General features: G+C 42.2%; 1 protein-coding gene across 4 annotated transcripts in view; it reads left to right on the top strand.

Annotated features, from left to right (window-relative positions):
• The window catches only part of SGK3 (serum/glucocorticoid regulated kinase family member 3), a 53,759-nt gene that overhangs the window by 14,498 nt on the left and 17,869 nt on the right, over nt 1-21,392 (top strand). Inside the window, exons 1-5 of one of the 4 annotated variants that reach the window (XM_065751915.1) lie at nt 7,035-7,119; nt 9,190-9,285; nt 13,534-13,738; nt 17,701-17,784; nt 19,161-19,233. In XM_065751915.1, the coding sequence (XP_065607987.1) occupies nt 13,661-13,738; nt 17,701-17,784; nt 19,161-19,233 (235 nt within the window). In that variant the 5' untranslated portion in view covers nt 7,035-7,119; nt 9,190-9,285; nt 13,534-13,660. Of the gene's footprint in view, nt 1-7,034; nt 7,120-9,189; nt 9,286-13,533; nt 13,739-17,700; nt 17,785-19,160; nt 19,234-21,392 lie in introns of those variants that run through there. The other 3 variants (XM_065751916.1, XM_065751917.1, XM_065751914.1) reach the window with 3 other exon arrangements.

Below are 21,392 nucleotides of genomic sequence, written 5' to 3'. Positions count from 1 at the left end.
TAGTGAACCTTCCTGATCTCTTGCCAACTAGTGAAGATATTCACCGTGAAGAGGATGGAAAAGCAAATAGGAAAAAACAAAACAAAACAAAACACCCACCCTTGTTTAATTTCATTTGAATAGAATACTTGGACAGAGGAACAACCAATAAATATCTTGAAAAAGCAAATACAGTGGTTGTGTTCTCGTTCATCTCTATGATTTGGGGAAGAATTCTTGACATTCTGGATAGACCCCACCTACATAACATTGTGTGCCAAAGCATTTGTTTACCAAAGCGTGTTTGTTCACCCAAGCCTGTATTTGCAATTCTAGTTGAACGTGCTGTAGCTGGGATTCGGGAGGCTGAATTAAGAAACATCCATACAAAATTACTACTTTGAGAGCTTTTTTTATTATACTTAGCTTAGCTTTAGCATACCTTCCTGCAGACTGCTCAGATCTTGGGCGTACTCAGCTAGCTGACCTGTTTTATGAAACTTTTTATAAGCTGAACACCGAAGAGTCTATGTTAAGAACAAATGCAGGTCTTATCGTGCTGTGAGCTGGGAGGAGGTTTTTTTTAGCAACTAGTGCTGGTACTTCAAGAGGTATATTGGATAACTTCAGCTTCAAAGCATTCAGCAGCACAGTAATTGATTACTGTGATGCATGCACATCTATTGAAGCTTGCCCCAGAACTTGCTAGTGCATACCTGCAAGCTGTATCTTTGACACATGAAGAACTTAATTTGCATGGATTTGTAAAGCAACCTGTTATCTTGGGTATGTTGTTGTATATGGGTGGTTGTTATTTTTTTTTTTGCTTGGTTTTGTTTTTGTAGAACTCTGTAGGACTTAAAGTCAGGTCCAGTGCTCTTCTTTTGCTCATACACTTGGAACCTCTGTAAATCCTCTGCAAAACTTCCATGTAAGCGAATGCCTCGAGGCAGTATTGACAATGCTCATCTCCAAGATAAGCTCGAGTAAATTAGGCTATCTGTAGTTAAGGGCCTTTTCCAACCTAAGCGATTCTGTGTCTCTATCTGGAGTTCAGTATTCATGCCATTATCCTCCTCCTGATAGATGAACTTGTTGTAGAGATTTTGTTCTGGTACCTGTTCTGCACTGCTCACTTCTGTGAGTGAAGGCAGCAAAAGAGATCTGGTCTCAGAGGGCTATTTCGATAGCAGTGAGCATATTTAGGTACTGGTATATATCCACACACCCGTGGTTAGCAGGGCACTGTCTGGTTGGTGTCTGCTGGTGGAGAGTGAGTGAGTGGAGAGCCCCCCACTCACTCACTGGGGGCTTAGAGTCTGAAGCACGCCTTGTAAGGCAGCTTCATGCACTGCACTGCTCACTTGAGGTGCTTTGTGTTGCAAGTAATTTTTAGAAACTAATCATCAGAGTTGTTTGTGTTATAACAGAATACATTGTTCAGTTTGCCTTAACTGAAAAAGTAGTCCAAAGTGACTGAAGCTGCAATAATAATACATTCTGGTTATGTATGAGGAAGTCTATGTAGAGCACAAGGAGAGGAGAACGGGTGCTCATATCTTAAAGGCAAATATTGCACTGCCTGATGACTGCTTTTTATCTTGAAATTCCACCATGCCTTTATGCATGTTCTGCCCCAATCTGCTTGCCTATATCAGACTGCCCAGAGGTCTGCTAGTTATAGCACCATGCTGTAGAAAATGAATTTTCCCGAGGAGATTTATAAAAATATACTCAGGATTTTGGTCATATAACAGAATGTAAAAAACTAGAACTCCTGTATAAAAGGATAAAAAGGATAACTTATGGCCTTATTTGTCTCCATATTTTCATTTTATTTTCCATCCTTTAAAATCCTTTCTAATGCTTGTGACAGCAACTTGGTTTGCACGTATGTATGTTCTCTAATAATAGTTTATTTGGATAAAATATGAAGCTGATTATGATATGGTGTGGATTATAGGTTGGTATCAGATTCCTGAGGTACCTGACTTTCCTGGTGGAATGAATCTTGCAGGTTTCCTCCCCCACCACTCAGCCCACCATGTTGCATTTTCTGTCACAGTGTGGAGATAGCTGCTGAGCTTATAAACTCCCTTTTCCATGGGGGATTTGCCCATAGTTGTTGCCTGAAACAGATCTCTTTTCATTTTGATGGGCTGTGTGGAACGTAACCGAACTTGAAGCATACGAAGAGCAGCCACATACCCTGGCTTGTATGCAGCTCTGAATATGGTGATCACTGCCTTTCAGGGAATTGAAATTCCTTAAAGCTCAGTAAGATCTGAAACTCAAAATTGGCTTTTGGTGGAGGGAAGGGAGATACCTTTGGGTCAAGTCACTTTTGCTTCATGAGGTATAAGGGCTGTGTTTAGACTGAGATGAAACGTGTAAAAAGTGCCACAAGTCCAATTTTTCTCCAGAGATGTTCTCTCTCCTCCTATAGAGGAGATATCAGGACAGCATGTGATCTGTTTGCATTGATTTGGAGTAGAGAAGTAAGGGTGGCCATTCAGTGCAGACTACAGATGTTTAGAAGTCCCACAGAGGTCCACTCAATGTTCAGATTGATGCTGTTGCTTCTAGGAAGGACCAGACATGCTACATCTGCACTGCATCATTGATAAATGTGAATGTCAAGGCACTGAGGGTGTCACTGAACTCTTTGTTACGGAACCTTTGTGCATGACTGGGAGCAGCTGTTGTTTTCTACAGTTACTCCTGCTCACAGAAACAGGGGGCTTTTGACAGTGTCTTCTTGGGGTGTAAAGGCACTGTTGAAGAGACTGAGAGCTTCAAGTATTTTTAACAAAAAATGTAATTAGTCTGAAGAGCACTAGCAGGAAGTTTCCTTTACCAAGGTGGCAACAGCCTACATGGCATACATGTTCCCCTAACTGCCTTTGGTATCATTCAGCCACACTTGTTTTTCTTTATTAGTGACACTGCTGTTTTTGGCACAGTGCTTGCTTGTGTTCTTGTGTACCAGCATTCATTTCTATCATGCTCATCACTTGATTTAATCCTTTTTTTTTTTCAAGCTTCTGTGAATAATTTCTTTGATCTAGTGCTGCTGTCATCATTCCTTTAGTCCATGTTATGCAGGCTCTGTGATGTCTGTGAAATGATGCAATTTAGTACTGTTTTCCTCCAGTTATCCCTTGCCTTGTTTAGCAGTGTTATGCTAAGTGTGGTTCCATTCTGCTTGGGATGTCCACCGGCCTCTGTGCCCCACAGCACTCTTGTTGTAATGCAGGGATCATCTTCTTGTCTGGAGCTCTGGTCAGCTCACTGTAAATGTCATTCAGGATTGGGAAGCCTCCTTTCCTTGCAAGTTTTTAGCTTTGTTGAGGTAATACTGACTCTTTCAGTAGCTCTTACTGAGGTGTCTTGTGTTCCTTTTGGGTGGTGAATTGGTTTGTGTGGGAGCAGAGGCTGAAGCATATTACTACAAGTCGGTCTCTTAAGTATCCATTCAATTCCTCCAAAGTGAAAGACTGTCTCTGAAATCTGAAGACATTTTGTGGTTGATTGAGATTATGAAAAAAATAGGAAAAAAACATTTCTCCTACAGAGCTCAAGTTAAACTGAGCCATTATTCAGACTCCTCTAATAGGCACAGGCATGCAACTATGAAAATGAGCTAAATGAAAGCTATTAATATGCATACATCCATTAAGTGTTACAAAACCAGCTTCGGTAAAGAACAGTTACCTGGTGACACTGTTATTTGCACATGCATTGCGGAGTGTAAATCAGACTTTTTTTTTCCATAGTCTTAACTGAGAGCTAAGAGTTGGCTTTCAGCCAAATCACTTTCCCACTGAGGGAGTTTTCTTGTTTGATTTTGTCCTCAACAGCCCATGTTTTCTGGTAATCTTGTGTACCTAGGGAGTCTCTCAGAAGATTTTTTTCTCCAGTAGGTGAGTCTTGGGTGTCATGATTTGCAGCACTGAGTGTCGGGTCCCAACTGGCGCAGTCCCAAGCTTCTTAAAAGTCCAGTTCCTAAGCAAGCAGTGCAGATGGGTATGGATTAATCAGATGAATCTGAAACAGAGACTGGGAAGCAGAGTGAGTGTAACTGATAAGAATGATAGAAAAGGGCAGATATCTGTCTTCATATGTTTTATGGGGACTTTGTGGCAGTCACAATCCTGTAGCTCCAGTTGGGTTCTTGGATTAAAATCATTTGGCAAACACAGTTAGGTACAATGGCTAGCAGTTGTTTCCTAAGAAGTGTCTAAGTTTGGGGCTTTATAGACTAAAGTCGGCCAGTAATTACTTAAAAGTGGACTTTGTGGCAGTGTTGCATTTGTGCATTTTGGTGGGCTTTATACAGATGTGAATTTGGTTTAATTGGAGCTGCTGGTATGCGAGATATCATCACAGAAAAGTTCAATCCCAGACATCAGCTCAACTTAGTGTCCAAAACTGACTACTAATTGTCTTTCTAGGGGGACATGGAGTTTGTGCTATCAGGATAGCAAGCTGAGTGTGAAAATGCTTGAAGCTGACAGTGAGGTGGTTATTTCAAGGTATCAGTCAATTGACCCACAATGTTTTAACAGCAATAAAAAATACTGACCTACACTTCTCCAGTGATTCTGCTTGTTGTGTAAATACTTGAATCTAAGTACCGCAGAATATACATATGGAACAGTGCTTATTAAGGAACGCTGTGGCTGTGTTTAAACAAGTTTTCTCCATTCCTGTTTGACTTTGTCTTACAGTGTTTTTGTTTATACTGCCTGTTCTAGACCTCTGAAAATTAAGACTCCTGATCTTTGGTCAGCAACACAGATTTTCATACCAATTTAGGGACATTTTAAAAGCAGTTTTTACTTTACACTGAATAGTTAATATTATAGTGCTGCCTGTTTGTACTGGGCTTGGAGAAATCCAAGTGGGTTGAAACAGATCCTTCCTTTTTCTTTCCTTTTTTTTCCTCTCCCCTCACCCAGCCACTGGCAGTCTTCAACAGAAACTTAGTTTGGAAGAAGCACATAGGTTTGTAACATTCCTCAGAAGCCAGGTGCTACAGAGTAGTTGGTGGAGGCTAGATTGTGTACATTACTTGCCAGGGAAACGTAAATGGGGAATGCTGGGGAGATGCCGTGAATAAAAAGCATCAGAGTGAGTGCTGACTTGTTAAGTTCACTTAAAGGCAAGTTTAGCTCTGTGGTTTTATACCACCAGCTATCCCAGAACAAATCGTCATTAGAGTACTAAACTTTAAAAGCTCATCAAAGAAATCTATAAATTATGGTTACTTTAAATTTCAGGATCTTAGCAGTGTTTTGTATGGTGTGATGCAATATATAGATACAATTGGTGTGGAATTCATTCTGGCAAATTGCAGTTTAGGGATGCATACCACACTGCTGCTCTGTAATTACTTAGGCTGAGGCCAGCTCCGTAGTGAGAACTACGATGTACATACAGAAAATTAAACAGATGACAGACCAGTCTTCAGAGAGTTTTTAGCTGCAAGAAAGGACAAATTTCTGTCTTCATTCAAAGCTTTTGGGCTCAGACTGTGAGGTCAGGTGGGCAGAGTTAAACTACCCCTGGGCCAGGGTCCTCTGCTCTCCCACCCTGAGGCCCCTCTACTGTAAATCAGTATGTCTCCACTCGGTGGCCCTGCTGATGAGTGAATGATTAACCAAAACCTATCAACTGGATTTGGGCACTGCTTAATGACTTGAAAATAACTCCTGCATGCAGATTAGCTGATTAAATTATTTGCCAGAGAGTTACTTGTTACTGACTGAAGTTCAAATCCTTCTCTTCTGGGATTGGAACAAAACGTACCAGCACATTTTCTTAAAAACTACCAACGAGTGCAAGGCAGATACCTCAACAGAAGGCTGCTGCTGCCTTGTGTCCCGATCTAGCAGCACCTGCCCCAAACGATGAAATTCCCAAACTGGAAAAGGGCAGGCTAAGATGGGAGAATTCCTCATGCCTTCCTGGGAGGGCCCTGTAAAAATGGCAGGCTGCAATCCAGTTGACTTGCAGCCTGTGTGCGCACAGTCACAACACGCTCACCAGAACGCTGACGTATTTCAAACCACACCAGGCTGCTTTGCTGGTTGGTGTGCAGAGAGTTCTTGGACGACTGTCAGCATGTGACGGTGTGATTGTGTAGAAACTCTCACAGCTCAGAAACCGGATCTCCTCAGCTGGGATTCGCCAAGGACATGCTGATACCTGTGACTGCGTCAAGGAACTTCGCAGTGTCTCATCTGGTCTGCGTGTGAGTCCTGTGAAGACATGCTTGCAGAACGCAGGGCTTTTCCACCAAGCACCAGTAGAACAGTTCGCTGAGGAGGGCTTGGGGCACCTGGATGCAGTGATGTGCACCTGCACCATAGCAGTTGAAAAGCAAAGAATCATTCTGAAGTCCGCAGAATCACTTCAGGTATTTACACAGCAGAGGATGAAACGTCGTAATCGCTTCTTCAAACTTGGATGTTACACTTTGTGTTGGATGTTTGCCTCTTCAGCTTTGTGTGCGGTGAATGGATGTGCGTTTAGGGTGTGCAGCTCTTGCGCATTACACAACTGATGGCCATTCATGGTTAGAGGCTGAACGTGCACAGGTGTCTCTGCGGACTCCTGGCAGCCCTGAACACAAGGGCCCGTTCAACCAAAGTGGAAGCGATGCTGCCACCGAAACAGAGTATTTCTGGAACGCGTATTTTTATTAACTTCCTTACGGCCACACTCCGCTCTTACCAACTCCGACGTGTAGCCGGAGCGCTGCCCCAGCGTACCCTGCAGCTCCGCAGCCTACAGAAGCGCTTCCCTGCAGAGCCTCCGCCTGAGGCCAGCCCCGTCCCGCGGAGGCCGCCGGGCAGCCCCGCCCGGGCCGTGTCCCGGCGCCGCGGGGGCGGAGGGGAGCGGCCGTGGGCGGGCAGGGGGCGGCCCGCCTCACTTCGCCGCCCGGGGCCGGGAGCGGGAGCGGGGCGGGCGGAGCTCTGCCGCCCGCGGCCGGCGCGAGGGCCGCACGTGCGGGCTGTGAGAGCTGCCCGTCCCAGGTGAAGCCCTCCCCGCTCCGCTTGGTTTCTGTTAGCGTGCGTGTTTGGGTTTTATCTTTTTCCGCCGTTGGATCCGTTGGCTGAGGACGAGCCCGAGAAGGTGAGCGGCTCGCGGGGGAGGGCTCCGTGCTGCCGGCCCGCGCCGTTCTCACCCCGCGGCGCTGCGGGGAGCGGCGGGTCGGGCTCCGCGAGGGCTGTAGTTGTGAGCAGGCTAATGAACGAGGCGCTCATAACGGACGTTCTGACAGCTTGTTTTGATACCGAAGTGAATGCGTCTTCTGTAAGAGCTGTTAGCGATGTGGAGCTGCCCCGAAGGATCCTGCGGGTCCCGCAGGGCTGCCGCTGCGCTCTGTGCCGCCCTTCGTGCGCCGCCCTCACCGTGTCTCTTAGTGAGCGCGGTGCGAACTAATGGTGAAGAGGGGAGGTGTGTGTACGTGGAGGACTGCTTTCCTGAAGACGCTTGAGAGTTCAGGAAAAAATGTTCCGAGCTTTTGGAAAGCGTTTTGGAAAGTTCCCTGCTAATGTTGTCAGGGCAGCCTCGGTGCGTGGCATTTGCAGTAATTCAGTTAAGGAGCACGGACCCCTTCATTCCTCTGAAGGCATTTAGAGGTGCTTCTTTGGGTCAGAAGTACCCGTGTTTAACTTCATAAGCGGTGTTGTTTTACCGCCCTGACACTTCAAGGCTGAGGCATCCCCTGTGGTTATAGGGAGATGATGAATTGCCTTAAAATTGTTTTCCAGCCTTAATTTCCCCCTTTGATTGTAAATTACAGCCTTGCCACATCATAACGTTACTGCACTGAGCTCTGTTGCACATGCATAAACCAGTGTGCAAATTCAGAAATTTGTGCTCTCCAATTGGAGCACCTTGATGCTCTGTGCAGCTCCAGAACATGAGGTCAGTGTGTGTGTTTATTTGTAGGAGTGTGTAAACTGCCCTTGCAAAATGGATGTAAAACGCGAGAGGTAATTGCATGAGGAATCTAGCAGCAGTGAACTGCGTGTGTAATTCAGGTGCTACAAGCTCTTTCTCTGCTGTCTGTCATTGTTCTGCTGCTTAAACTGTTGCCTTTTCCCCGTCCCATGGTCGTGTGGTTCTGGCAGTCGTGAGTTCTGCTCAGAACCGTAGCTCGGGTTTGCATCCTTCATTATTTTTTAAAAGTCTGGTATGTTGTGTTGTGTGGATTTTTTTGTCAGTGTCAGTACATAAACCCCAGTAACTTTCTCCTTCCTGGATGCACAGCAACAAGGTAAATCTGAAACAAAGGTGAATCCGGGTCTATTCGTGTAGTGAAATGGGAACAGTTGGTGACTCCAAGGTCATGTAAAAATAACAAAAACAAAAACAAAGGGCAGTACATCTGGAACTGAGATTTGGGTTCCTCCAGCTTAATTTTCCACAACAGGGACAACGTGAGGCTGGGATTATTTGCTGTGTGTTTACTGAAGCCTGACTGCCCTCTTATGTAGAGCCGAATAAGTTGCAAGCAGCTGGTATCAAGTGTGTGCAACACTTCTGGGAAGCAGCTTGTGCTGCTGCTGCTGCTGCACCTTCTGGTCTACACTGTCCTTAGGCATCTGCCCTTAACTGTAATTGGACCTGGTGTGTAGGAAGGCTGAGGAAGCATGCCAAAAATGTGCAGGTAGCATGTGTAATGCAAGCTTGGGTCTTGCTTGATCTGCTGTTGCTGTAAGTCAGTCACCATCTGAGGCACTGTGACCTTTCTGGAAGCTGCAGACAAAGGCTAAAGATTAAATTAGTATATGCCCATGTGCAGATTAGAAGCCATCTTTTATTGGCAGTAGTTGTGCTTAAGGCCCATTCTATTACTCAGGGATTGCTTACCACAGCAAAGAACCTGCGTCCTGTCATGTAATAAACAGGAATGCAAGTAGATCCAGTCTGAGCCACTGAACTTATTTTCTGTGTAGAATATTTATTTCACATATGCATTATACACTGTATGTTTATAAACGTAAATATAAATATATATTTGTATGGATGAGGTACGTATATTAACTTACTGGAGCTTATTTTGGGAGGTGGGGCAGAGAGAAGGCATGTGTTTACTGCAGTTGGGTGTTGGGAAGTAGAAGAACTTGAGGAAAAGGGCTACTGCTTTCGTTCCCTTGGTTCAGTTTTCAGTTCACTGCTTCTTTCTACTTGTAGAAACGAACAGCAGGTAGAATTGGACTTTGCCCAAATGGCTGTGGAGTAGTGGTTTGCTCTTCATGCTGGTGCTACTGAGGATTTTTAACAAGCAAGGTAGGTGCTGGGTGTGTAAACAGGGAGCAGCCTTTCTTTCCGTCATACCAATGGCTCATTTAAAGGAGGGTTTTGTGATAAGACAGGGATTGGAGAGAATATTTTGGTTAGTTTTCTCCTTTTTCATCACTTCTAATTTCTGGAGGTCTGCACTGATATCTAGTGTTTTCATATCAAAGCGGTGTGTGTGTATATGTGAAAGGGTGGCCTGTTTGCAGCTTGTTTCCTTCAGAGCCAGATTATTCAACAGCTTCTGGGCATCCATCTCTCCTTACAGAAGAACAGTGATCTGTGTTTTGCTTTTGAATCTTCTATTGTGATTCCTGCTGTCCCTGTCTTTCCTCCCCTTGTGTTTCAGCATTGAATTATGGATAGCTTGTATCTTGTTTCCTGGTGACAAGTGGTTGGGTCACTCCCTTTCATTATACAGAACAGAGAACAAGTTGGCTTTCTCAAAATATGTGTAAGGTCCTTTGATACATAAAGCTGATGTCAAGGTGTTAGTGGAGAAGGCTGAGGAGGTGATGAAAAGTGTGCCAGACGTAGTGCTCTTTAAAGTAAGAGGACATCAAATAATGTCGATAGCAAATAATAGGGCTGTCTTCTGTGCCTTTGTTCTGGTTTCCCTAAGTTTGTTCTGTAGCTGGAATTGCACTCAGGTGGGATTTTCAGCAGCTGGTTTTACTTGTGACTCAGCCCTAGAGTAACTTTTTCCAGGTGCGTTATTAGTGTGTGGGGGAAATGCCTGTTCTGTTCTGGTAGATGAGTATGGATCCTGGTGAGTCTTCCAATTATGCTTGCAGAAAGACTGGCTTTGAGGCTTTTTAACTGTTCACTCTGCTTCCCTTGTATTACTTGGAGTGAATATAATAGCTGATTTATTCCAGCCTTAGTCATAGGCACTTAGGGCAATTTGACTACAGCTATGAAGGCAGTGGGTGCTTCCTAACCAAGTTGTGGTAGAGATTGACTCATGAGCTCAAAGAGCAAGGACCTTTGCTTATGCACTGTCTTCAGGTTATTCTCATTTAGAAATATTAAACATTCTGGTTAAACTTCAGAAATATTTTATAATATATTTGGAGCCTACCTTACTAAGGAGTTGAGAAGAGGTTGCTGGATATCACTGTACTCCATAGTGTTTGCCTGTTACGTATAACTGTAATGGGGTTGCACAAAGTGCTTTGTTGTGAGGCATTCAGAAAATTCTTCATTTGTGTGACTAGACTTACGTATGTTCATATGGAGTCAGTTTTGCTATTGCCATGCTCACTTCACCAGGGGCAAGAGTCAGCCTGAAATTTGGCATTGTTGTGGCTTCCTACAGGAAGCAGTGAAAATATTGCTTGCTTCTGGACAGCTGCAGTGGAGAGAATGGGAGTGGAGCTGTTGGTTAGGCTTGAAATCTTGCCAGGAGGATGCGTGACTTCTGTTCCCCCATCTGACTGTGCCTTCCTTTTTTCCAGACGTTGGTACTGCAGTGACTTGAAAGTTTTAGCTCGTCAGTTGTTTTTAATGGCATTGATCTCAGTGTTAATGTCCTTCATTGCCTGTGTGCTCTTTATCTAGCACCCAAGTATGTTTTTAGGGCATTTATTTTACAGCCTGTCTCTCACTTTTTTTTAAGAGCTGCTCCTCCTTTCTGCTTGCTGCCAGCAGTGAGGCCAGGGTTTGCTTGTTCTTAGCTACAGAAAAGCTATAAGCAGAGGCAGGGACTTCTCACCTGACAGCGTCTATTGCGTTCACTCATATCTGGCAACCTTCAAGACACTGAGACTTGTGCTTTTGAAGCAGTGTGTGAGAATGCTGTCTCTTTGCTCTTCATGACTTCATGTAGTCATCACGGCTCTAGTGGCTTTACCTACTGCTAAAAATTCAACATGGACTAGGTTAAGGTAAACCTGCCTCTAGCTCTCCAGGCAGACCTGCAGTTCTGACAGAAGTACTTCAGAGCTAATGTGCTTGCGACAAATAGAGTTTAAAGAAAGCTGTTATCTTCTGGAGTGTAACGGCCCAACTGATAATGCGTTTATTCCAACTTTAGGATTCCACATAGCATTGGTGACCGAGGCACAATACAGAGGAGATGCCTCGGGGAAGGAAAAGAATCCCAGTTGGGGACCTTCCAGGCAGCTTAAAGAAGCATGAACATTGCAATTTCAACTTGTCAGATGATTTTTTTTTTCTCCCCAGCAAGTTGAATAAACTCTTCCTGAATTAATCTGTGTGACACTTCCTCCTTTTGTTTCCCTTAGAACTTTGAGTTTCGGATCTGGAATAAAGCTCAGTCTGCTAAGCAATGTTCTTTGTGCTCCAGCTTTTAATCTGTAATACTCCTTGTGTGTTGGTGGAACTTTGACACCAAGAATCAAAAGTGAAAGGGATCAGAGAGGTGCAGCCTGTGTTGTGAGAGTGAATGTGTGCATGCTAGGAATGAATGTCAGTTTACAGGAGGATAAAGGCACTGAATAATATTAGTCAGGGAAGTCTTAATTCTTGTTAAAGCTTTGCTGTTTTCTTTCTGTGATGAGCAGGAAGGCAGTTCCTTGATGCTGTATGTGAAGTGGCTGAAGATTGACATAAGTGTTCAGTGAAGTGTAAGTTTAGTGAATTGCTGACTGAAAGCAGCACCCATTGACTATTTCAGTGGGCCTCTTAGTGCTGGTGAAGAGCACTGTTGACCTTTAGATCTTAATTTTTGTGTGTGGAAATGGGTGAAGAATAGTCTTAAGGAAGTGCTAGTGTGAAAAGGGAACTGTACCTTGTTGTAATAAGGGTTTTAACAGTGACTTGCCAAAGGAATGGAGAAACCAAGTTGGAACTTCAGGTCATTGACTGAGATGTAGTGCAATAAATAGGGGAAGGAAAACACTTCAACCCTATAATTGCCAAATCAGTAAAGAACAAAACGCTTGAAGTGACTGCAGATGTAACGAAGAGTAATTCTCTGGTTATGTTGCAGTATGGGTGATCTATGACTCAGCTCTGATTGCAGTAGTTTCAAATACTCCTTTTTGTTTAAAGTCACCGTATTGAACTTCCAAAATTACTTCATTTTAAATTTCTACAGGAGGAATAATAGAGTGAAAGTTATACTTGGGGAGATGATCTGGCTTTTGAGAACAAGAAAATAGACTGACTGTGATTAGCAGGGTATCTTTTCTCTGAATTCCAGGGGCTTCATCCTTCTTGCCAACATAAATATGGGTGTCTCTCTAATAGCAGAATTACATCAGATTAGCTTGTGTTTTTGAAAGTTTATGGCATGAAATACGCAGTCCGCTTTAATACCTCCCTGTTTTAAGAAAACAGGGAGTTAAATGTTGAACTTTTTCCTCTGGGTGTTTTGAAGAGAACAGCGGTCTCCTCTTACTGAAAAAAAAAAAAAAAAAAGCCAAACTTCTCTTATGTTTGTAACTCTGACATGCAGTGTTCTAAAAGCTGAGCCATGCTCACTGACAGCACACTTGAGGTGGCTGTGTGGGCCTGAGAAGGGCTTGTAGGTATTTCAGTGGTGTTCTGTGGCACTCCTGAGGTTCCTGTTACTTTAAGTGTGCTCTGGTAAGCAATTGGCTTGTGCTTGCTGCCAGGTGGGAATAGTGTTCCCCACTCAGTAGGGGAACACCCAGTTAGGACTGAGTGCTCTGGCCTTCTGCCTTTCTCAGGTCCTGAAAGGACGTGGACTGCTCTGCTGACAGTAACAAACACCTTACTGTTCTGCTAAACACAGGCTATGCCAGGTAGAGGGTAGGTATTCAGGCATGTGATGCTACCTGTGTCCTCTGAAGTTCACATGAAAAGTTCACATTATCTTCTGATGTCATCTTTGATCTCTGATGTGATAATTAAATCCACTCAGCCTGTTGTGACAAATCTGAAAAGCCCTCTGGTGTGGCCTCGTGCAGTCAAAAATACTTGGTTTTGAAAGAAACCCGTCAGTGACCTTTCTCAGCTGATACCTAGTTATTATTTCTCTTGGTTCTGTCTTCATTCCTTCGAGCGGACCCCAGATCTGTGTCCAGAATGCATACAAGAGGCTTTTGTGTCACACTGAAGTCCTCAGAGAACATGAGCTATTTCAGTGAACTGACAAAGGACCAAAGGCACGAAAACTTGCAAAATCTTGTGTGTCTGTGTGCTTGCATAGTAAAGCGCATTTCCTGTGAGGAAAAGTTCTTGTCACACAGGTTCTAGCACTGCGAGCTCAGTGTTCCTGGACTTAATTTTCCTTTTTATGTTCGCTTTAAGGTTACATGATGGAATTCACATTTTCTCAAGAAGAGTTGCATATCTTAGATCAATACAGCTGAAGATACCTTCTGATTGCAACACCCGAGCACAGCCCTGTAACAAATTTGTTAGAAGAACGCATACAATGGATCTCAAAGAAAGCTGCCCAAGCGTTAGCATTCCCAGCTCTGATGAACACAGAGAGAAGAAGAAAAGGTTTACTGTAAGTAAATGAGTATAAGCACTGTAGGCAAATGCGTAGGTTATTTCTACTTGGAAGTGTTACTTGTTTTCAGTGGTGAGCTTGTTTCTATTTTCAAGGGGTTTACAGAAATCTGTCCACTTGCTCTTGTGAGTACTGGCCATAGTCCAGTGTGAGAAGCTGTGAATGTTTTACAGTTCCTAACTACTTTCTGCAAAAACAATTTGGCTTCGCAAATTTCTGATACTCCCCCTCCACCCACCCCCAAATAGCAATGCTTTCTCATATAAAATATGGACGTTTTCAAATGTGGGTATAACATTTTATTGCCAAATCAAATTAAGATTCGGCATTCTTCTTTACAAGATAAGTGTTTTCATTAAAAATAAAGGTATACAAAATATTTGTGAAATTGCCATTCTTTTTAGGTGTCATGTCGTGATATTTTGAGCGTAAAAAAAAAACGGTAAACCATCACATTTTGAAAGACCATTTCTCAGCCTTCCTTCCTGTTTTTCCAGTTATAACGCTTATGAGTTTTTTCCTATCCTGTTCCCATTTCCACTCCTTGTCATTCCCCTCCCTTTCTTTTTCGGTCTCCCAGTTTGACCTTCTTTCCGTAAATAGTCTTCCCATTCTGTGGAGAAATACTCACAGGCTGAAAAACAAAGTTTTTTGCACTTGTTTGTATACAAGGACGGTATAATAATCCTTCATTTAAAAAGCTCAGACTGTTTCATTGCTCTTGTGCAACTTCCTCTAAGCTTATTCTGTCTCTCTCCGAATTAGTCACTCTTCAGAAGTGGAGTGTAAATACACTTAGACTCAACCACTGCCTGAAGAATATAACAAAACAAAGATTTACTTAATTATTTGTCTTCCTCCCCACCTCTTTTCCTCAGTGAAGAATGATATTCAAGTCTTCAAGTATGTCAGAGTGTAATTTGAAGCATAAATGTGCTGGTAAAAGGAACAAGAGAACATTACTAATACTTCGAATGTGTGTGAAACTCAAATGAGCAAATAAAAATGAAAGCCTAAACTTGAGCAAAACAAGCTTGTTTTATTGCCTCAGTCTTGGCAATCCTGCAGTTAAAAAAGTCTCAGTGTGGTACATCTGTGGAACGTACTAGTATTTAGATTTCCTTGTCATTTTACCTAGATTTGTGTGACAGCCTTAGCTACTCAAAGGCACTTTATCTGGGCATGCCCTTTAGAAGGCTGTGCCAGCAATACTAGGAAATATCAGAAATTGGGCGTAGTGAGAAGGAGGAAAAAATAAAAATCCAGCCCAGCTTGTATTTTGTGGGGGTGTGCCTTGTCTTGGCATTTTCTGCTTTCTGCATCAAGGAATAATTATCAGCATGACAGGGGCTCCTTTCAACATCGAAGCTTTGGACTATTGCTTTGTGTGTTGTAGGATTTGATGACAGAAGTGAGGGTCATGCTAAACTTTGTGGTAGGAACACTGAATTCCAGAGCATGTCTGTCAGTGCTTTCACTTTGCTTCTTCTTTTGTAGCTGTGTTGTAATGACTGGAGCCTGTCAGTTCTGCTTTTGGATGGGAGTGAGGGAGGGGTGAGGGGAACACTTAGTTCTGAGCAACTTCGTGGTAGGTCATAGCTGACTGCTTCTCATGGCAAAGTCTATACAAACTGGGTAAGGTGAAATAAAGGTTTAGGGTGAAAGAAAACATGAAGTCTTTCCTAACCTTTGTCATCTTAAAGTGATTGCTTTGTATAAACTTTACCAATTTATCAGTTACAGTGCATGTCACTGCTGCTTCTATTAAGGAGACTATTTGAGAATCTTAGTGATCTGAATAGAAGTGGTAATTTGTAGCTCAAACCTTACTGTGGCGCCTTCATGTTGGCACAGAAAGGACACAAGTATGCACATTTTAGCATAGACTAGCTCTCATCCTAACTGAAGCATTTTTAGAAAGTCATGTCTCTGTTGAATCCTTATTCTGATAAATGAGTAAACGTTTCAGTTTGGTCTTTGCAAATGAGCTCTTAGTTCCTCCTGAGCATCTGCATAACCTTTTAATTGAGCGTTCAATTTTTTATAAATGCTACCTGTATTTTATATGTTTATTACCTTCTTTTGGGAGAGTGAGATGGGGAAGGGAACTAATAATAATTTCACGTTTGCATTTTTTTGATGTTCTGGCCATGAAACTTTTCTGCTTCCACTCAATTCCTGGCAGCCAGCCTCTTTGTGTATCCTCTTGTTCACTGTCATTCATTCTTTTTTTTTTTTTTCCCCTGAAGATTCAACATTCATTTTCATTTTAAAAAAGAGGCCTAAATGCATACTTCCTTTGGACTACACAAATGCTGTGTTAATTGTTATTTGTTCCTTACTTTATAGTGGCCTGCTTTCTTTTGCCTGTGTTGACTAGTTGTGTGCTGGATTCTTTGCTTTTATCCCTATGTTATTTAATACTTAAGGCATCAAATTGTATTTCCTGACCTCTTCTCTTGTCTTCCCCAGTCATAACACAGACTCACTAAGAAATCATCATTTTTCTGATGAAATCTGGAAACTTTTCTCAGATTTGTAACTAAGAAGGTACAGCTTCGTGAGGACTGTGGGTTTTATGTCTTTTTTTTTAACTATAATTAGTTTCCTTTTCCAATGCTTGCTCTCTTGAAACTGGGAAATGTATATCCTACCATTGTACGTATTTTTGTTAAATAAAAATATTCAGTCTGGGAGTGTAAGCTACCAAAACAGAATTGAAACTCCTTGATTTCAGTGATATCTTCCCTGAGAAAATCCCATTGAGAAATAGCTGGTTGCTGTCCAGTCTGGATCTGGGAAGACAGTTTATGATGATGGCTGTGATGGTGATGTTTTCAGGGGTTTTGTTTTCTCTCCTGTTGTTTTTTGGGGTTTTTTTTGAAAGTATTACTTATCCACAGATTACAGGTCTTGGATCTTTTCTGTTTTCTAGGAGTTGCTGAGGACAAGTTTTGCTTGAGGCTTAATTCAATTTGAAAATGTTATTATCTTAGCAACTCACTCTTTATGGATGGTGGTGGTTGTTTTTTCTTTCCTCTTGCCTGTCTAGAGTAAGTCAGGATAAGTGTAGCTGGTAGTAGTAATAGAGCCTGAAGGCATGGAAACGTAGGGTGAGCTGCTGATGCAGGACAGAAGGGAAGGAGGCCACCAGAGCATCAGCCTGGTTTTCTAGGTCAGGAATTGGCAGCTTTCTCCTTGTTTGTTTGCTGTGTCCATCTTTTCCCTGAAGAAAAGCTGGGCTCTTTCTGGAAACGAAAGAAAATGGGGAAGGAAGATGAACTGCTTGCTTTAGCGGGAAACGTCTTACTAAGAGATAGGAGTTCTAGCTGTTAAGTAGGCTTATGAATCCAGGAATCCCAGTTTGCCTAGTTACTAGAGTCCTCTGCTGTCATGGGATTTGAATGGCCAGAATTTTGAAGCAGGTTCCAGCTACTCCTCCCTTGACCCCAGAACTGTATTATGTAACCTGCATTTCAACTGCAACAGTTTTGTTTTTTTTTTCCCTTGAAGAATTCATAGAATGATTTCAACTGAATTTAGAATTGTCCAAGTTCCCAACCATCTGCTAGGATCCTGAATATAACTTGCATTTAAGACATTGCAAGGGATTTTTTATTCCCGTCTTCTTTATACAGTATGTGCTTGCTCCCCAAGTTTCAATGAAGGCAGTGTGCAGTGTTTAAATGCTTTTTCCTCATTGATATTTGCTATTAGCTTTTATTTTTTTTCAGGTGCCAGGTAAGCAAAAGTCATTTCTAAAAGCAGCCAGACTTTCTTGATTGCTCTCTTAATCCTTTGCATTGATGATTGATGTTTATGACTACTGTAAGAAATGTGTGGCTCAACCAGTATGTTTACACAATAAATTTAACAAGCTGGCCTTACTTTCACTCAAGGATTGAATCTGGGAGGTTGTGTGGAACTGTTGACGTTAACTTGTATTTATATTATTGTAGGTTTACAAAGTGTTGGTCTCGGTCGGCAGAAATGAATGGTTTGTCTTCAGACGGTATGCAGAGTTTGATAAACTCTACAATACGGTAAGCACGACGCAGGGTATGGCATTGTGCCAGGGCAGCACAGAGTGACACTTGTTTCCAGGGTTAAGTTTTTAAGTTAATTCCCTCATTTAGGAGTTTGAGTCAGCATTCGATGACTGTAGGAGCCTGTTTAAAGAAAATGATGGTGTTGGGTTGGGTTTTTTTTGTTTTTTTTTTAATGTTTGAGTTCAGAATTCAAATAAACCCAGTCAGTTCCTTTGCCAAGGATCATTGAGTAGTGAGGGATATTTCCAATTACCCAATTGCCAAAACATGCAAAGTGTGTATTTGTATAAGGAATTGGTTGGGTGGTTACGGCCAAGGGATTGTAGTTGATGCTTCATGCCCAGATGAAGGCCAGTGACGTGTTGTCCTTCAGGGTCAGTCCTGGGACCAGTGCTCTTCAGCATTTTATCAGTGACATAGACAGCAGGATCAAGAGTACCCTCAGCAAGTTTGCTGATTCAAGCTGAGTGGTGCCATTGGCACAATAGAAGGAAGGGGATGCCATCCAGAGGGACTAGGACAGGCTTCAGAAGTTGGCCCTTGAGAACCTAATGGGATTCAACAAGGCCAAGTGCAAGGTGTGGCACCTTGCTCAGGGCAATCCTATATACATAGATGGAAAAGCTATCTCAAGGGGTACTTCTTCCTGTCTAAGAACTTGGGATCCTAGGGGGCAAAAAGCTGGACGTGAGCCAGCAGTGTGCAGCCAGGTAGGCCAGCTGTATCCTGGCTAGCAGGGCAAGGGAGGTGATTATCCCCCTCTACTCTGCCCTTATAGTACTCTAGATGAGGCCTCACGTTCAGGCCTGAGTTTCCCTACACTAGAATGATGTTGAGCTGTTGAATCAGGTCCAGAGGAGAGCCATGAAAGTTATCAGAGTGCTGGAGCACCTCTCTTGAAAAAAGGTTGAAGGAGCTGGGCTTGTTCAGCTTGAAGAAGGCTCTGGGGAGACTTCACTGTGTCCTTCCAGACTTGAGGGGAGCTTATAGACAGGAGAAAAAGAGACTTTTTAGACTGTGATAGAGACAGGACATGAGGGAATGGTTTGAAATTAAAAGAGAGGAGTTAATTGGACTAGATAATCCAGAAGGAAACTTTTTACTCAGAGGATAGTGAGGCAGTGGCACAGGCTGCCCAGAGAAGCTGAGATTGCCCCATCCCTGGAGACATTCAAGGCCAGGTTGGATAGGGCCCTGGGCACCCTGAGCTGTTGAGTGGCAGCCCTGCACACAGCAGGTAGGTTGGAACTAGATCATCATTAATGTCCCCTCCAACCCAGTCTGTTCTGTGATTCTGTAGTTATGATTGTGATGGTAAAAATTACTGCAGAAGTCTAAGCATAGTTTCATTTTGTGTGTTATATTTTCAGCTAAAGAAGCAGTTTCCCACTATGAACCTGAAGATTCCAGCTAAGAGAATATTTGGAGATAATTTTGATCCTGGTAAGTTATTATCTTGTTTCTTGTTTTATCAGTCAAAATTTGAGGCTTGATCTGTTGCAGTGTATAGGAAGCTATCTTAGATGAATATTACAGCAATCCTCGAACCAATGACTAAACCAAAGGTTAGTCATACTTGAGTAAAGAACAGGAACTAGTGTAGGTTGGTATTCTTCTTTGCAATTTTGAACAAACTGTTGCTTAATGGAACAATATCTCTTTTGTACTGAGTGCTGCAGTTCCTCCTGGCCGTGTCGTACTCAGAATTGTGAGAGATTCTTCTAAACATATGCCCACTGAACTTTAAATTGGCTTTTGTGACTTTTCTTCCTGCTAAAAATTTAAGCAACTAAGGAATTTATCCTTGAAGAATTTTGAACTTTGTATTGAAATGTGCTTTCTTGCACAGTTTAGATGAAAACAGACCTCTTCCTGTTGTTGTTACAAATATGGAAGCCTATTTTGATAATATCACTGTGTGATCCAGTTAGGACTGATAAGACCCAATTAAACCTGCCCTGCCCACATCCAGATATTAATGGAAAATCACTTTTAAAAGTGCATTGAATTGATGTAAGTGGGACTGTGGATGAATAAATACAGGCAAATGGACAGGCCAGGCCTTTGCTCTGTGTGTTTATATCCTCAATTCAGACCTTTTCATTGAGGGATTTTCCTGATGGTCATTGGGATCCTCCCTCTACTGACTTATTGATATGGTCAGCCCATGTTTGTAGTTTTACATCCTCCTGTACTTGTTTTAGGTTTCATATTCTTTTTTGCTAAGTACCAATGGATCCTGGGATGATCTGAGAGATGCTGACCTTCTTTGGCACTTGTTTGAAAGAACTCTTAAATCAAACATCTTGGTTTTTAGAAGTTATTGTTAATCATCCTGATCTTGACACAAAGCTTTTTTTTTTTCTATTAAAATAATCACATTCAGTTACTCAGGTTTGCTTTCCTCTGTTGGCTTCTGGGGAAGACTTATTGTATTAGTTTGTCTTCTTTCATTTTATCCAGCCTTGAGGCTTTGGAACTAGCTGAGGACTTAGTGTCAAGCTTTCTCGTCTTTTCAACAACCAAGCACTCAATTGGATTTCTTGGATTCAGATCTAGGAAACTGGAGTTTAAATGGGGAGGTGGGGGCAGAGGGAAGATGAAAACTTTATTAAAATTATATACGTAAAACACAATCCTCAGACTTATTTTAAATTTCCATCAAATATTCTGTAATCCTGAGAGCATGAGAAAATAGTTCTTAAGATTTTTCTTGCTGCAGGGCAGGGTGATGCTCATTTAAATAATTCTTGATCTTAATGCTAATTTACTAGAACTTTGATGTAATGTTTCTGCTTTCTTCTGAAATAAGGTATATTTTATAGCTTTGGGAAGATATTTTAATTTTGTCAGTCTGTTCTTGTACGTGCAACGTGGGCATTCATTATTGTACTACTGCATTATAGTTATAAGCATAGTAGAGTGAAACTGAAATATGCCTTTCCCAAGGTCTACTAAAAATACTATCATAACATATGTTATCATCTAAAGCCTCAATTTTTATTGTCATCTAGGTTATTTCAAAATTAATCCAATTTTAACTTTAAAAACAGAGCAGAGGGAGATAATAGAAACTTAGAATACAGAACAAAAAAATGACAGCGTGAATTTGAGCAGATTTGAGGCAGATGCTTTTTCTTCATCAGTGTGGATAAGCTTCTAGTCTTAGAGTGATTAACTGCACTGAGCATCCACCACGTTTAAGTAGCTGATGCTGGTGACTCACATAAAATCTTAATGCAGATTCACCCTCCTGTTCTGGGAGATTATTTAATATCCTGATTCAGGTTTATGTTCCCGAAACAACATATTTCTATTAATAATTAAAGTTCTTGTGGCTTTTTTTTCTGAATATTGTAAGTTTATTCATTTAACATTAGAGATTATGTCCAAGATGGAAAGAGAAGTATTTTACCTAATTATTTGTAATGGTTACATCTGAGTGCTTGCTGGATGATTGTGCAACTTTCCCATTTTCATTTATTATGGAAATATGCTGTTTGGTGGGACTGTTCCTGTGAAAACATGATTTGTGTGACAGTTTTGCCTGTGGCTTTTTTCCAAGAGAAATCAGGACCTGGAGGGCTCACCCACGCACAGAA

Source organism: Cyrtonyx montezumae, unplaced genomic scaffold (assembly GCF_038088225.1).
Source record: "Cyrtonyx montezumae isolate F1298 unplaced genomic scaffold, pur_monq_1.0 scaffold_8, whole genome shotgun sequence".
NCBI lineage: Eukaryota > Metazoa > Chordata > Aves > Galliformes > Odontophoridae > Cyrtonyx > Cyrtonyx montezumae.
This window is presented reverse-complemented; position numbering and strand designations above follow the sequence as displayed.